Source organism: Panthera pardus, unplaced genomic scaffold, assembly GCF_024362965.1.
Source record: "Panthera pardus isolate Hobbes unplaced genomic scaffold, ASM2436296v1 HiC_scaffold_12, whole genome shotgun sequence".
Lineage (NCBI taxonomy): Eukaryota > Metazoa > Chordata > Mammalia > Carnivora > Felidae > Panthera > Panthera pardus.
The window spans coordinates 61,943,431-61,959,501 of NW_026526677.1; the positions used below are offsets into that span (position 1 = coordinate 61,943,431).

The following is a 16,071-nucleotide window of genomic DNA, read 5'->3' on the forward strand; positions in this document are numbered from 1 at the left end:
ATCCCTATACGAGCCTGGATGAAGCCTGGGACCTAGCACAGCTATGTTTTAATTTGTCTGGACTTATTTTACAATCCTGTTCATTAAAATAGCTGGTACGGGAAGCTGTGGCGTTCCCCTAAAGGGACAGACTTACATATATTTTTCTCATAAAATTTCTGCGACTTGGAAAGATGCTCAGAATTGCCACAAGTGAGGAATGCAAGGGTCGCCGCCCAAGGATCTGTGGGCTTTCCTGCTGAGCAAGGAACAGAGGCAGGTGAAACAGAGTCTTGGCCCCATGTGACCTCCTGGAAAGTCCTTTAATAAGTCCGTATTTAGCACTAAAAGGGATAATAGGGAAAATTGTTCTATTTTGCTTAGGCCTTGAGGTTCTTAGAATGCCCTTAAGAAATTTTAATAGAGGGTTAAATAATTTTAAATGATTCCTGCTAGGATTTTCTGTTTTATCACTAGCTCTTCGGAATTAGTGCACAGCTCAGGAATTTCTCTGAAATTCTGGTACACGTTAAGTCTAAGCCACACTATTGAAGCAGAAATAAGGAGAAAATGTAGAAGCCTTGCCGGTGGCCCACAAATAATATCTCATTAAATCCTCACAATGGCCCTGCAATGGTATTTTCATTACTGTATCATAGCTGGGGAAACAGCTTGGAGGGATTAAGTGACTGGCTCAAAGGTAACTTAGCTAGAATGACAGGTGGCTATGATTAACACAGCTCTTTGGTCTGTGACTTGTGTGACCGAGTTGAGCTGAAACCTCAGTTGCAACGTGACACATTTCAATGACTGTTAGTTACATATTAGATCATTGCCCCAGCTAGAATACAGGATCTCTGAGATCAGTCAGAGTCTCCTTCCTCACCCTGACCCAGTGTTTACCATATTAAGTACTTTTCCTTTTGTTTGTCTGTTTATCTGTTTGTTCGCCTTCCATATGCCCATCTGTCCATCCATCTATACAATCCACCCAATCATCTAATCATCTATCCAGTCACTAGGCCATCAGCCTGTCTGTCCGTTCATCCATCCATCCATCCATCCATCCGTCCATCCATCTATCATCCATACGTCCGCCCATCCATCATCCATCTATCCATCACTCATCCATCCATCCATCCATCCATCCATCCAGCTATCATCCATGCATCCAGCCATCCAATTGTGTGACTTGGACAAGTTACTCCACCTTTCTCTGCCTCAGCTTTCTCTTCTGCAAAATAGGGTTTATACACTAATATCTCAGGTTCATCTGCGAGGCTTAAATGGACACCTTACAATGTGCCTAGTATCATACACATCTTTTATAGAGTAAACACTGTATGGCAACTATATCATGTTTATGTGCTAGAAAGATCCAGGAGAAGGGAGAGTTTAATGATCCTGGGGAGAGCAAGGGGATGATGTGAACAATCGAGGCACCTCTGAGCAGCTAGAGAGGACTAGATTTGGAGCATAATCTGAGGGACAGCTCTTTGTGGGCACCTCATCTTCTGGGGAGGGTTATGTAGGCCAGGACCTGTTTAAGGGACAGGCCAGGATAATGGTAAAGCACTTTACCAATGGCTTCAGTGTTCTCAGTGAGGTCAGAATCTCTGCTGATGGAAAGAGGTGGACATTTAAAGAGCCCTTTCGGGGAACAAGAGCAATGACTCCCAAAGAAGGATGCAGCTGGAAGGGCCCAGGAGAGGCTAAAGATCATGAGCATGAGGTGGTTTGGCTTCCAGTGCTCAGAAGCAGGCTGTAAGCTGAGGGATGGTGAGTGGCTGGGATGGGCCTGGGTTTTGCAAGGTGGATATGGACAGAGGTAGAGACAAGGGAGCTGTGAGTGATGAAGGAGAACAGCTGGAGGTGAAGGACCATGGGACTAGGGGAAAATGATGGAGAAGGAGGGTGTTGGAGCTGGGCAGGAAGTGGCCTGCTTCTGACCAGGGCATCTCCCTCAGGTGGGTTTAGGGGTAAGAGAGAAAACAAGGAGAAAAACTTAGAGGACCAGTTTTTGTGATGAGAGCATAAGAAGACACTTCAGAGATGCTCTAGCCATTCTGTAGACAGGAAAATGAAGGGCCGGAAGAGAGGAGTGCCTGATCTGTCATCCCACAGGGACATGCGTGTCAGTGTTTGAGCAAGAACTTAATGGCTGACTTAGGAAATAGTCACATAAGGGGCCAGCTAGACAAATGGCTGAAGCGGGGCCTTACCACACACTGTGGCCCCTCCTCTGTGCCTCTGTACAAGCTGTTTCCGTAGTCTGGGTTCCCCTTTTACCTCTATCTTCAAACGTTCAACTCTACATTGGCTTTGAGTTCTGGCTCCTCCTCTTTGAAGCCTCCTTCTAGTGTTCCATCTGGCAAGAGTTTCACCTCCTGCTTTCCCAAAGCACTTGACACGAACCTTTCTTTATCAGGGTAATTAGTCTGTCTTGCCTCCAGAGCCCTCCCGTCACCAGATTGATCTCTACATTCCCCAGTGAGTCTTACACAGGAAATGTATCTTCTGACTGCGTCAAGGTTCTACCATTTTGCACAGAACAGAGGCTGGGATTCACAGAAGCTAGTATAAGGGCCTCCTCTGCTACTTCTCAGCTATGGGAAACAACTGTAGCACCCCTCTGAGCCTTCTCTTTGTCATTTAGAAAATGACAATAATGATACCTAGCTGCCAGAATCCTGAACGTGATTTAAAAACATACTGGGGCGCCTGGGTGGCTCAGTCGGTTGAGTGTCCGACTTCGGCTCAGGTCATGATCTCGCGGTCTGTGAGTTCGAGCCCCGCGTCAGGCTCTGTGCTGACAGCTCAGAGCCTGGAGCCTGCTTCCGATTCTGTGTCTCCCTCTCTCTCTGCCCCTCCCCCGTTCATGCTCTGTCTCTCTCTGTCTCAAGAATAAATAAATGTTAAAAAAAATATATAAAAACATACTGAGCACCTACTATGTGCCAGATACTCCTAGAGGCTGGGGATTCAGAAATTATATTAAATTATCCCTAGGCTCAAGGAACTGAAGTCTACCCATATGTGTAAAGGAGCACGAGGCTGCCACCATGCCCAGCACACAGTAGGGTAATTACAAGGTACCTTTCTCTCCCGTAGGCAGATATCTCTATATTTTGAACAAAAGGTTTCGATGTAGCACCCCCCCCTTCCTCCTTTTCTCACTAAATTGGGAATATGGCTTTTTAGTCTCAGTGCAGGTTTCAAGAAGCAGCCAGAAGGGGAGGAAGGTACAGGAAAGGAGCCTTCGACTTCCTTATAGTAATTAGTGTCCCCTTGACATTGAGGCCAAACCCAAGCCACTCTCCCGTGCTTTTCAACTTCCATCTCTATCACCAGAGGGTCAGCGCTGCTCCCAGCCACCGCTCCATCCCACAGATCTAGTTGGAGGAAAGCTAATGAGCCTTGGAAACCACATGGCCTTTCACCTCACTGGAGGAGCTCGGGAAGCTTTCAAACCAAGCAGGAAAGTAGATTCCAGGATGTTGGTGCATAGCACGCTCCACACCTATTCCCCCAGGACCAGAATTTCAAGCTTCATGAAGCACCTATCACAGGAAGTAGTAAGCCACTGCCAGTCATCTTAATTGGAGGGTATCAGGTGTCCTGATTGGAGGAGTTCAAACTGAGCTTGGGGGAGGCCTCCAAATAGGGTCTGACTTTGCAGAAGGATAACAAGGCAGGAAAGGGCTGGTGAGCACAGAAGCCACAGAACATGCCAGGATGTGGGGTTTTGGCCAGGGCTGGAACACTACCTACACCCCACAAAAGGGCCCAACTGGATGAACTGAAGAGACAGTGATGTTCGGTCCTCTTCCCAGAGACCTCCGGCCCTGCTATCCTTTATGAAAGGCCCATTTCTCCACCCGATCATGTGCCCACCTGTCTACCTGGCTCCTGGACACATCTACCTAGATGTCCTCCTGGTGCCTCCAACTGCATGCCAGTGTTAGAGTATGCTTTCCAAAATCAAACCTCACATGTCACACCTCCGCTTAAGACTTTTCAGTGGCTCCCACCGACAGATAAAACCTAAACTCTTCCGAGGCCATTCACGACTGGATGCCTGCTAACTTCGCTCACCTCTTCTCCCTCTCACTACTGTCACCAATATCCTAAGCAAAGCCACTCCAAACTACAGGTCTTCCCTGGAAATGCCATGTGCTGTCGCATCTCTGTGCATGTTGCAAATCTCTGACTTCTACAATGGGATGCTGCAAGGTGCTTGTCTCTTCCTTCTATCTCTGCCAACTCAAACCCACCTCCATCACCCACCTTAAATCCTGCTATCCTCCAAGAAGCCCCCCGATCACCCCGGCTGAAAGCAATCACTCTTTTCCTTGAACCCTTGTAGCATTGCCAGTTTACATGGTTCTTGGCACCGGTATCCAATGAACTGATACCTTGTGAACCTCATACCTGAGTCATCAACGGGATCAGCATAAACCTTGGAAATGGCCAATGGCACAGTTATGTAGAGGATAAATACGGGCCCTGAAGTCCGAGACGGCTGGATTTGAATCCTTGTTTTCCCAGAGCGTCTCTGGGCAAGTCCCCCCGGCTCTCTGAACCCTGATTCCCTGGGAACAATACCATCTACAGTGTCACAAGATTCTTATTTGTTGTCTGAATAAATCATGAAGCATATACATGAAGAAGCTCTGTAAAACGTAAATAAAATCTCCATTCAGAGAGCAGTTATTATTTTAAAATTACAAGTTATGTACCAGCGGTTTGATTCAGGAAGACAACCGGAGATTGTGTACAAGCCATCGGCTTGGGCGTCCAAACAGAAACCTGATTCTGAAGCCCAGTTTCAGGAGGGCTTATATTTACATACTGAAGAGCTCCAATTCTGATAGAAAATGTTCTGGGGCTGTCAGGGGAAATTCTACTAAATTACAAAGCTGCCAGCTCCTGGTTTATCAACCTTTAGCTCTGGCACTATTTAGTACTACGCCTGTCTGGGCCCAATTTCCCAGTCTTTGATCAAATGTTAGGAACTGACCATCTCATTGTGTCTGAAACCGCATGCTACTTCCCAGACAACTGGTGGGCTCTTCTCTGCTTCCTTCCAACGCCTTCTCTTCCTTGTCTGCCTCAGTGTCAATCTCTCAGATATTTATTATTCTGAACTTTGATTTCAGGCTACCACTTGCTGTTGGGAAGGGGTACAGGAAATGTCAAGTCTCAATGGATATTATGCCTCGGCTGAAATTCTAACCTCGGGTTCCTCTTCCTGTAACATACCTATACAGAAATAGCCCGGCCTGATCATTTCCTTTTGATGTTTAATTGGATGTCGGTGCTGTGCTTTCTGGGCTGAGAAGCTAATGCTTCTCAGAGAGAGAACAATTCCGGCTATACACACGAGACCTGTAGCGGGGAGAATGCTCCGCGCTGAATGTAATTTTCTCTCCCATCCATGAACAGAAGACAATTTCTCTGGCATTAAAGCATCTCACTCAGTCTTTCTGTCATTAATAAGAATCAAATTCTGTTCCCTCAAATTTAAATGTAATTATATTTGCCTCGTAAATAAAATTGAATTACCATTTTCAAAATTTAGCACTAATGCAAATGCTATATTTAGAGCTTTAATTTTTTTAACCCTGTTACTACTTTCGACTTATTATTATTATTTTTTAAACACTGGGCTTATTTTGCTGTCAACTGTGACTTAATTTGATAACAGAGCATCTCTGTTCCCTATCTTTCCAGTCATATTTGTTGTTAACTATGCTTCGTGGTTAGCTTGTCTTTCTGGTAGGGGAAGAGAGTAATAGAGAGGCAACTGGCAGCTCAGAGGATCTGAGTTTGAATTCTAAAAGGTCCGCCCTAAGCGAAGGAACCTAGGCCAGGATGGGCTGAGAGAGCTAAAGAAAGAGCCCTGACATGGAGTCTGAGAGAGAAATCTTCACTGTGCGTTGGAAATTTTTTTAATCCGAGATTTGCAGCAAGGCATTCAGTAGACCCCAGGTTTGGACCCTGCCTACCTTTCTGGCCCAACTAACCGCCCCCCACCCCCCACCCCTGCTCCCCCGCCCCAGAGCTCTGAGTCTCCGGTCAGAGAAAAGATTTTCCAGATGCCATTCCTGCATATCTGTGTACTTCACACATGCTTTTCCATCTGCCTGCACTTCCCCTGCCCCTCTCGTGTTCTGGCTCACAAGTCTCCTCCCTGGGAAAGACTGTCTCAGCTTCTGGCCCCAGCATCTTCTAGCTGAGCTCACTGCTCCTGCCCTTGTGCTCCCAAACCCCATGCACATACCTCAGTCAGAGCTCTTATCACACCACTTAACTAGGTGTCACTTCCCGAGTGGGTGAGGTTCCCTGATCCTGGGTGCCCAGAACAGCGCCCAGCACACAGGGAGGCCTAAAAGGGTCATAAGTGAAAGAGGTGGATATCTGTGCCTGTCAGGGGCAGGTGCAGATGTGGAGCTGTTCTGGGATGCTCTCTCTGTGAGGCTGTATTCCACTCTGGAATTGAGCTCAGAAAGCTCATTATGGAAGCTGATGCTAATGCTGTTTGGCCCTTGTGCTGTTGTTTGGGGATAAATATGTCAGCACATTAATAACTTCATCTAGACTCAATGACCAGTGATGGGAGCTGGTGGTAAAGAGTCAGAAACCACAAGGAAACTGAGCCTCTGAGAGAAAGCAAAGTTGTTCAAGGCTACATAGACTCAAATCCAGGTCTGGCTCTAAACCTTCACTACATAAACTGTCCTCAGACTTAAATTTGCAAGAGTCTAAGGGACTATTTGGATAATTTAGATTTAATCATGCATTTTAAAAACACACTACTTATTGAGTGCTTACTGAGTGCCAGCACCATGCTAGGCATATTATACATATGTATTAAAGCTAATTTAAAAAACAACCCTGCAAAGCAGGTACCATTAGCCATATTCTTTGGATAAGCTCAGTCTTAAAGCTCTAGCTTGGTCCCACTCTAAATCCCATGCAATTCTTTCTGACCGCATATGCTACCTCCGAACCTGTACCACAGAATCTCTAAAAGATCTCTACCTGTTCTTCCATGAAACTCAATTGCAGTGAAATGATAAGAATCATAAACCACCAGCATGGGCATTTCACAGGCAGAATCTCTGCCATGTATCGCTTCTATGAGCCAGCAACCCAAAGGGATAAAATGCAGTGAGAGGGCCCTCTCAAATAAAAGTCATTTATGGAAGATAAGATTGGAGAGGGCTCACAGAGCAGTCGAAATGAGGAATGAATTTATGAGGCTGAGGACGGAGGCTACTGGGCTGGGGTGGAGGGGAAGGAAGACCCGAGGGAGAGCCAACAGAGGGGCAAACGATGAGTCTAAGTGACCACATTTGAAATGGTATCCTGGAAAATGTTACAGAGCTTGAAATCCTCTTTAGAAGTCCTGAGGCTCTGAAAGAAAGGTAGACTCTTCCAATTGTAAGGACGGTCTCAGAGAGGTTAAATTCCTTCCCTTTTCTAAGGCAGCTCAAAGCCAAGAGGATGAAAAGCCAGCTAAAGCATATGGGGGAGGTGGGAGAGTCATTCTGCTCAGCAAGGCTGCTGAGTGGGCCCATTTTATGCAAAAGCTGATGAGGCATCCAGCCCAGCGTGGCTGCTCCCTGGGGAAGATGGCCTGAAGGAGGTGAAATGATGCCAGCCCCTGTCCAGGAGGGGTTCCGGCCGGCCGGCATGGCACACGAAACTAACATGAGCTAGGTCTGGAAACAGACAAAGAAGGAGCCCAGGGATTTGGTTTTAGCCCTTAGTGCATGCGTGTGTGTGTGTGTGTGTGTGTGTGTGTGTGTGTGTGTGTATGGAGGTGTGGGGGCACACTGGGGTGGGGAGGAGGGTCCTGAGAGAACAGATTAGACTGGTAGTGTGCTGGGATCTTCCTGGCAGAGCCAATAGCTTTTTCTTTGATGTGTCACTGGGTAAGTCATCGAGTAATCATCGAGAACCTAACCCAAGACAGGCCCTGCAGTAGGGATACTGGCAAACCCTGACCTCATGGAGGTCACGCTTGGCAAGAGAAAGGCTCGATGATAATACATTGCTCAGTATACCACAGAGCTTGGCAGAGGCCCTAGAGCCATATCCGTGTGAATCTGGACTCTGCCACTCACTGGTGGGGGGAAACTGGCAAGGAATTGAACTTTTCTGAGCTTCAGTTTCCTTACCTGGAAAATGGAACTAGTAATACTTTCTTCCACAGGGGTTTGTAGAACCTTAATGAAGATAATGGTTGTAATACACTTAGTTCAGTTGGTTTGGTACATGGTAAGCCCTAAGAAATGGGTGGCTCTTTAAGTGATGCTCCATCCTGTGGCTTATCAGGAAAAAAGATAAGATCACTGATAAGGAAACACCTTTGGATGGAAAGGGGGCTTGAGGCAAGAGCTGAGGACTTAGCTTTAATTCACACTCTGCCACTGCTAAACTGATTTACTCTGGACAAGTCATTTCATCTTCCCAGCTCTTTAACCCTCTTAAACCACAGCACTGGCAATCACCATCACCATCACCACTACCACCATCCCCCAGAGACCAGAGAAGCCAAGTCCTGCTGCTCCCGGAGTTGAGGACACAGGTATGCTGAGGGTGGGCCACAGGCATTCGTCCCAACAATTATCTTACACTGTTTGTCAGGAAGGAAGATCACTTGAATGAGGCAAGATTTCGGGAGGAATTTCTGAGATGAGATTGGAAGCCAAGCTACTGGGAACTCAGGGGCCTGAGTAAACACTTGTGTAAAATCGGACTTCACTGTTTCCACAAAAGTGCTGGGGAACTTTGTCGGCTCACATTTCATCACAGACTGGTCGTGGAGTGCGGGGCGTGTCGATTTCAGATGCTTTCATTAAGTCTCGTTCTCTGGGCCAGTGAGACATCTCTTCCTTCCTACGAGGGCCATTTGGTGATTTCTGCCAACTTCACAACCCATAGTTCGTGCCGACGCTATGAGGAGCGCTGAGGACGGGCTGCAGGCCTGCGGCTCCCGATGGGAAGGCTCTGGGCAGTATCTGTGCCAGCCTGGCCGTACCAGGGGCAAATAACACCATACGAGGAGAGCTGCCTCTCGACAGGTGTCTGACTTGGGCCAGACACCGTACTGACCACCATACCTACACTTTGTCACTGAATCCTTACAAAAATCCTCACAACAATCCTGTAGGTGATTTTACCTTTATGATAGAAGAAGACAGAATAAAGTAGGCCCAGAGGGGAACATTAGGACCTGAGGTTCCTGGGTGGGGAAAAACATCTATTTTGGAATAATGCTGGGAGTGTCTGACCACAGCAAACTTCCTCAAGCATAAGGTTCCTCTTAAGAATGTAACAGATCTCACCCATTCCCCCTCAGGCTTCCCTCAGGAATTTGACGAAAGACCCAAGCATGGCCTTAGGCTACCACTCATACAGCGGAACTGAGCCAATCAGGAATGGACCCCCCAGCACCTAGAGCTATTAGGCCAATAAGGGTGGGACCTGAGAGGGAACAGGGGGTAGGGGAAGGCTGACCAAAACCTTATGACAAGGATCCTTGCCTGCTGTCACAGGCATTCACGTCCTAATGTCCCCCCTCTGTAAAGAGAGCTTTCCTACTATTCTTTCTTCCTGATCTTATACTCTAATAAAATTTTGCCGATGCGATGCTCATTTTGTGTCCACCTCTTCTTTCTTTGAGGGAGCAAGACAATGAATCCCACATACTGTGGTAAAGAGTCCTGCAACACCTTGAAGGAAACTAACTGCAACTTGCTGCAGCCATCCTACTAGCGGGGAGCAGATTTTCTGAAAGTCCAGTGCCTGTCCCACCACCATGTAGCTAATTCCCCTAGCGCAGAGGCGGTCCCTCGGCTCCAGCACCACCCAGTCAATAAGGCATCTCTTACTTTGCTTCACGGCCAACACTCAACAGCTTTCAAACAGCTTCCACTCAGTGCAAGTGCCCTTGGAAGGGAGGTAGGAGAAAGATACCAAGTGCTCGCTCTATCTAGGCACTCTTCTACGTGCGTGCACACATTGTATAATTTAATGGTCACATAACCTTTGAGGTAGACACTGTTATTATCCCATATTCAGATAAGGAAGCTGAAGTCGAGAAAAGCCAGTACCTTGCTAAGGTCATCCAGTTAGCACATGGCAGAGCCAGGACTGAGCTCAGGCAGGTACTGCCTATACAAAGCAGGGTTGCCAGGGAGAAAACCACCTTCAAAGTGCTTCCACTAGACTTCAGACTGGTTTCTGGAGGGGAGGTGACCGCTGAGGAGGGACAGTGGCCTGTGGAGAGGCAGCACAGAATACCAGGAAGCGGGCTGGGCCTGGGCTCCCAGGCTGAACTTGGGCTGCCAGCCTCATAGGGCACCAGCGTGCCTTAGGCAAGTCTGCAACCCCCTGAGCCTCAAGGTAAGAATGGGGATGATGTCATAGCTGGCCACCCTGCCTACGGGCTGTTGTCCTGTGTGTGTGTGTGTGTGTGTGTGTGTGTGTGTGTGTGAGAGAGAGAGAGACAGAGACAGAGAGAGAGAAATTATCTCTGTATGCTGTGAAGTACTCGGCAAACACAAATTGTTATTTGCTATCGCCAGGGGAGACGGTACTTTTGAAGCCATCTTCAAAATTCCTGGCCTGGTGGCAGTTGTGACACTGTTTCAGTCAGCTGCAGGTTAGAGATTTAGAAACTATAATCCACATTTCTGAAAGGGCATATTTCTTCTTGCCTCTATCAAATGTCTTCATTAATATCGAGGGCTCTCATCAATGGCTGTTTTAATCATAATTGTAATAGCAGCTAACATTTACTGAGCCCATATTACGAGCCGAGTAGCATGACAAGTGAGTTTTTAATAACATCTTAAACAATTCACCACATAATAATTTTCCAAATAGTAACCCCAGAAGGTAGGCCCTGTTAACCACCTCCATTTTACAGCGTAGGGAGGTGAAGGAACTTGCCCGAAGCTAGAACTAGTACGTAGGGGGGTCAGCGTTTGGACCAAGGTTTGCTGGGATCAGGGACGCTTCTCATCACTCCTCTGACCGTGCGCAAGAGGCCACACACAACTGACACCAGTTATGGGGAGCGATGTACACACGGTGGAGGAAGACAAACTCTCACGATTCTATTTAAAGTCCCTTCCAGTGGGTCTGCTGTCTCCTTTTATGGGACCAACTGAAGAATACTTAGTGATCTCACTCAAAGTTACACCTACCTCTGTGAAAGGCTGTGGCGTTTCATCAGGGATTAACAATGCATGGACACTTATATACCTATCATAAATTAGCTTTGTGGCCACATAACAAACAATACAACCCAGTGTAGCTTTGAGAGGACCATTTATTATATCGCTATAAACAGAGCTATATAAAAAGAATTATTCCTAAGACCCTGCGCATCTGCGTTTGCAATCACGTCTTAACACGAGCTTTGCAAACGAGGATAAAAAGTCCAGTTTAGACTGCATACTGAACATCAATTCTCCATTCAAGGGGGCAAGGCAGTTCAAAGTATTCCAGAGGCACAAAGGCTGCATGGATCTCATTTTTGCCAAAGGTTCTCAACCATCTTTCCTGATCACAAAGGGGACTGCTAACACACAACACGATAAGCTCATTTGGGCTTCCCGTGGTTTAAACAGTGTGGTGTGGTACAGAAAGCGATTTAAGTAAAAAAACAAAAACAAAAACAAAAACAAAAACCATAGCTAGAGATGCTGCCACTTTTTAGCTGTGTGTCCTTGGGTAGGATTACTTAAAAATGTTCTGTGCCTGAGCTTCTCCATCAGTTTATTTCTCTTCATTTGTTTCTTTGTCGTCTCCACTCCTTTCGTCCTTCAATGCAAGTGTGACAAAGATGGGGACTTTCTTATCTCTTTGTATCTCTGATTAGAAGAGTCCCTAGTACACAGCAGGTGTTCAAAAGTATTCATTGAGTAAAGTATTCTGTAAATCAGTCACACAGGGGCGATGATACCTTTCTCACGGGGTTTTCACGTGTCCACTGTTTATTTTTTAAAGTTTCTTTATTTTTGAGACAGAGAGAGTGAGCAGGGGAGGGGAAGAGAGAGGGGGAGAGAGAGAGAGAGTCCCTCCGCTGATAGTGTGGAGCCTGAAGCAGGACTTGAACTCACGAATCATGAGATAATGACCTGAGCTGAAATCAAGAGTCAGACACGCCACTGACTGAGCCACCCAGGCGCCCCATGTGTCCACTGTTTAAATGAGACATTAAAAGTGAACACACCTGCCATGTACCAAAACTGTGCTAGGTAATTCACAAATTGCCATTTAATCATCATTTTGAGAGGGTCTACGCTTAATTGATTGAGCCACCCAGGCACCCCAAGGGTCTAAAAAATCATAAAGTGCTTACAGACAGAAGGGTGCCAATAGAATTATCCTTTGGAGGTTATATGTATAAACCCTCTACATATGCACCAAACAGTAAAACCAAAAACACATTTACTCACGCATTCATTATCCATTCATCAATATTTATTGAGCAGCTGTAGTGAGCCAAGCCTGTGCTGAGTCCTGGGCATGTGGGGTGAATAGACATGTTTGTTATCTTCATGGAACTTACGGGCTAGCAAGGGATCTGGCCACAATGGCAGGTAGGGACTAGGTCACAGAAAACCTTAAATACTACACTGAGTTCAGACTTCATCCTGAAGAACGGGTGAAACTAAAGGGTTCGGCAGCTGGGACCTGAGTCCTTTAAAGCCCCATCCCTGCAGATCTCACCAGGCATGCTGTTCCCCATGGCCCTGCCTCTAGGGATGACCACCATAACATGGGAGATGAGATTTCAATCTATTACTGTAATTCACATGGTTACAGGGCAAGGTTTTCACTCTGGGTTTAAATGATGTGAAGATTAGTTTCTGAATCCTCTGCCCATCTAAAAGTACGGGTGCCAAAGGATGGAGTTCAGGGAAAGAAGAAAAGCACGCAGAGATGTGGGTCACCCCACTAATACATAACAGAGAACAGGGTCAGACCACTAATACTGACAGAGAATAGGGCACGAACCGTGAACATGTTACAGCGGAAAGCCCCTTCCTCCAGCCACGCTGTGCCCTTCTCCCCACACTCACCAATGGAACAGTCGTGTCCAGTCCAGCTTGGGTCACAGCTGCAAAGGCCGGTGTCTGGGAAGAAGGTTCCGTGGCCTGAACACTGGTCCAAGCACGTGGCTCTGGGCGTCTCACAGTTGGTGCCTCCCCATCCCACGGAACAGTGGCACTCGCCTCTCACGCAGACACCCCGGCCTGAACACGTGGGGTCCATGCAGTCCACTGTGACACAAAGCAAAGGGAACACAGGTGAGCATCTGATCAGCAAAGGTGAGGCTTCTTTAAGTGAACTACTACACTTTGTAGTAGAAGGGCTTGGTAAGAGGACACAGATCTCCTGAGGACAGGCCACTTGATACAGTAAAGAGGAAGGATTTTAGCAACTGGTAGACCTGGGTTCCCGGCTCTATGGGTGGCTGACTGTTTACCAGTCAGAGGCTCAGTTCCCTTGCCTGTAAAAGGTGGATACAAATCTCTACTTCTTGGTTTGTTGTTGGGGTGATGGAGTAAGAAATAAGTAAGACGGGTGCCTGGCTGGCTCGGTCGGTAGAGCATGTGACTCTTGATCTCAGGGTTGTGAGTTCAAGACCCAGCATGTGACCTCTTGATCTCAGGGTTGTGAGTTCAAGCCCCAAGTTGGGAGTGGAGTTTACTTAAAAAAAAAAAAAAAAAAAAAGAAATATTTATCAAATGTTAGCATGGTGCCCCGTGCCTGCTACATCTGTAATAACTACACCAGTTAGCAGACAAGACGTTGTTTTGTTCACTTCTGTGTATCCACCTCCTAGAACAGTGCTTAGCACATAGGTCCTCAAGAAATCTTTGTCAAATAAACTAATACTGTTTACCACTTCATAATACAGTCTTAACATGAATGTGGGACTAAAAGAGATTCCTTAATTTAAAAGAGAATTTATTCTGCACTTAAATTCCATTAGATTTTATCATCTTGCCAAAGTTCTTGTGACTGACACAAACTTTCAAACCTCACTTGCCAGAGGGCAAACATTTCAACGACTATTCAAAATTACATGTGGGAGCTTTGCACAGATCCTCCTCATGTAGTGGGTGAACTATATAGCTGTAGCTCACAGCCAAGCAACCCCTGTTGGGCTATTAGAGCCTAAGGTCAAAGTGGTCTCAAGAGATCAAACCAGGAAGAGAGAAAGGAGAATAACATTATGGGTGACCTGCTCCGTGCCCGCACTCTAGGAAGTGCTTTACATATAATATCAGATTCAGTTTCTTCCATAACCCAGTGAGGTACAGATGAGGAAATTGAGGCTCACAGAGGCAAATAATTTAAGCCAAAGCATACAGTTAACCCTGCCAGAGAGGAATCTGAAGGCGCGTCTGTCTGATTCTGAAGCCAATATTTGCTCCTGCGGCTGATTTTCCTAAATCAAAGCTTTAGCTACGGGGCTACACAAAGTTAACAGAGACCTGTAATCTTCCAGAAAGCACTGCACAGGAAAAACAAAAGGAGAGTAGGCAAAGGTTGGTCCAACGTTATGAAAAAGTCGTTGGATCTTTTATTTTAGGAAGGCAGGAGATTCCACTCCTCTTGCAACTGTAGGGGACAGTGGTGTCCTGGCAGGGGCTACAACATGCAGCGGTTGGAAAAAGGGTCAATGGCGCTGTGATGGGTGTGGTCAGCTTCCTCCTGGAAGGAGCTCATGAGGAAGCCCTATCTATGCTCCACAGGAAGGAACCTGGCATCCGGCCTCTGAGGCCCTACGTATGTCATGGTTCCATGACCCGTGTCAAGTCCTGTACCTCCTCTGAAATTCCCATGTCAAAACTATCGACACCTCGGTCGCTCATGAGGACACCGAGGATTTGAAAGGACTGAGTGAACTGTAAACTGGCAAGAAGTTACTTTTCCATCCTGTCAGGATATTCAGCAGTGTGACGTGGGCAGACTGGTCAGAGGTGCTTTTACTTTATTCATTTATGATTCAGACAAGCTTTTCGTTCATTTATGAATTAAATTTCATAACCCCACATATTTGGCTTCGGTGCAAAAGACTGGGAAGCCTGGCCTGCGGATGTTAAGGGTCAGACACAAACGGACAGAGACCGTACAAATGGCTACCTTCTGGGAACAGAATGTCTGTTTGAGGACCAGCTTGTCAAGACAGTTCTTTTACTTTATAGGTTTTAAAAAGGGATTTCACCTTACTGGCCTAAATGAGAAATCAGAAAGTCAGAAGGGAGGAGCAGTCATTTGCTAAAAAACAGAGTTATGAGAACAACAAGAGCAACAACAATAATAATAACAGTCAGTATTGAGGTAGTCCTTCTTCTGGGCCATATTTTGCTATTAAACCTTCTATATACATTATGTCATTTAACTTTAGCCACAATTCTTTGAGGTAGATACCATTACTCTCCCCATTTCACAGAGGAGGAAATTAAAGCACAGAGAGGTTAAATAACTTGCCCAAGATCACACAGGGTAAGCGGAGGGATTTACATTGGAATCACTCTTTCTTGGTACACATCTCTTGCTATTTCCTCTGTAATCTTACTGGTTCAAGAATATACACATACGTGTATATGGACATAAGTGGTCAAAACATAGAAACAAAACCAAAATAAAACAAGAAACAGAACAAAGTAGAGAATTAATAAAGCCAAACGAAGGCAAAGAATCTTCTCTTGCAGTCTCTGCACACTACTTAACAATGGTTAAAGCATGACCCGTTGGAGTTCCTGGTAATTAAAAATCATAAAAATAATAATAGTGATATATTTTCATGACTAGCCTCACATCTCAGAACCTCAGAAGGATTATTCTGGCCCATTAGGCTACTATGGTAATTCCCTAGATCCAGAGAGCTTTCCAATTTGACAGGAAACGACTCAGCAATTCCTATCCCGAGGCCTATAAAGGTATTTCCCGTTCTGCGAGCGCCTGGGTCCAGGCTTCGGGTTGAAGCAGTCTCTGAGGCGCCCTCGAGGTTGAATCTATAAATCTGCGCTGTTAGCGAGCAAGCCGGGAGGG

General features: G+C 46.3%; 1 protein-coding gene across 1 annotated transcript in view; it reads right to left on the bottom strand.

The window, feature by feature from the left end:
- TENM4 (teneurin transmembrane protein 4) overlaps positions 1 to 16,071 on the bottom strand; it is a 2,883,939-nt gene that overhangs the window by 129,470 nt on the left and 2,738,398 nt on the right. The window contains 1 exon segment of the mRNA XM_053900128.1: positions 13,086 to 13,286. Coding sequence (XP_053756103.1) covers positions 13,086 to 13,286 — 201 coding nt within the window.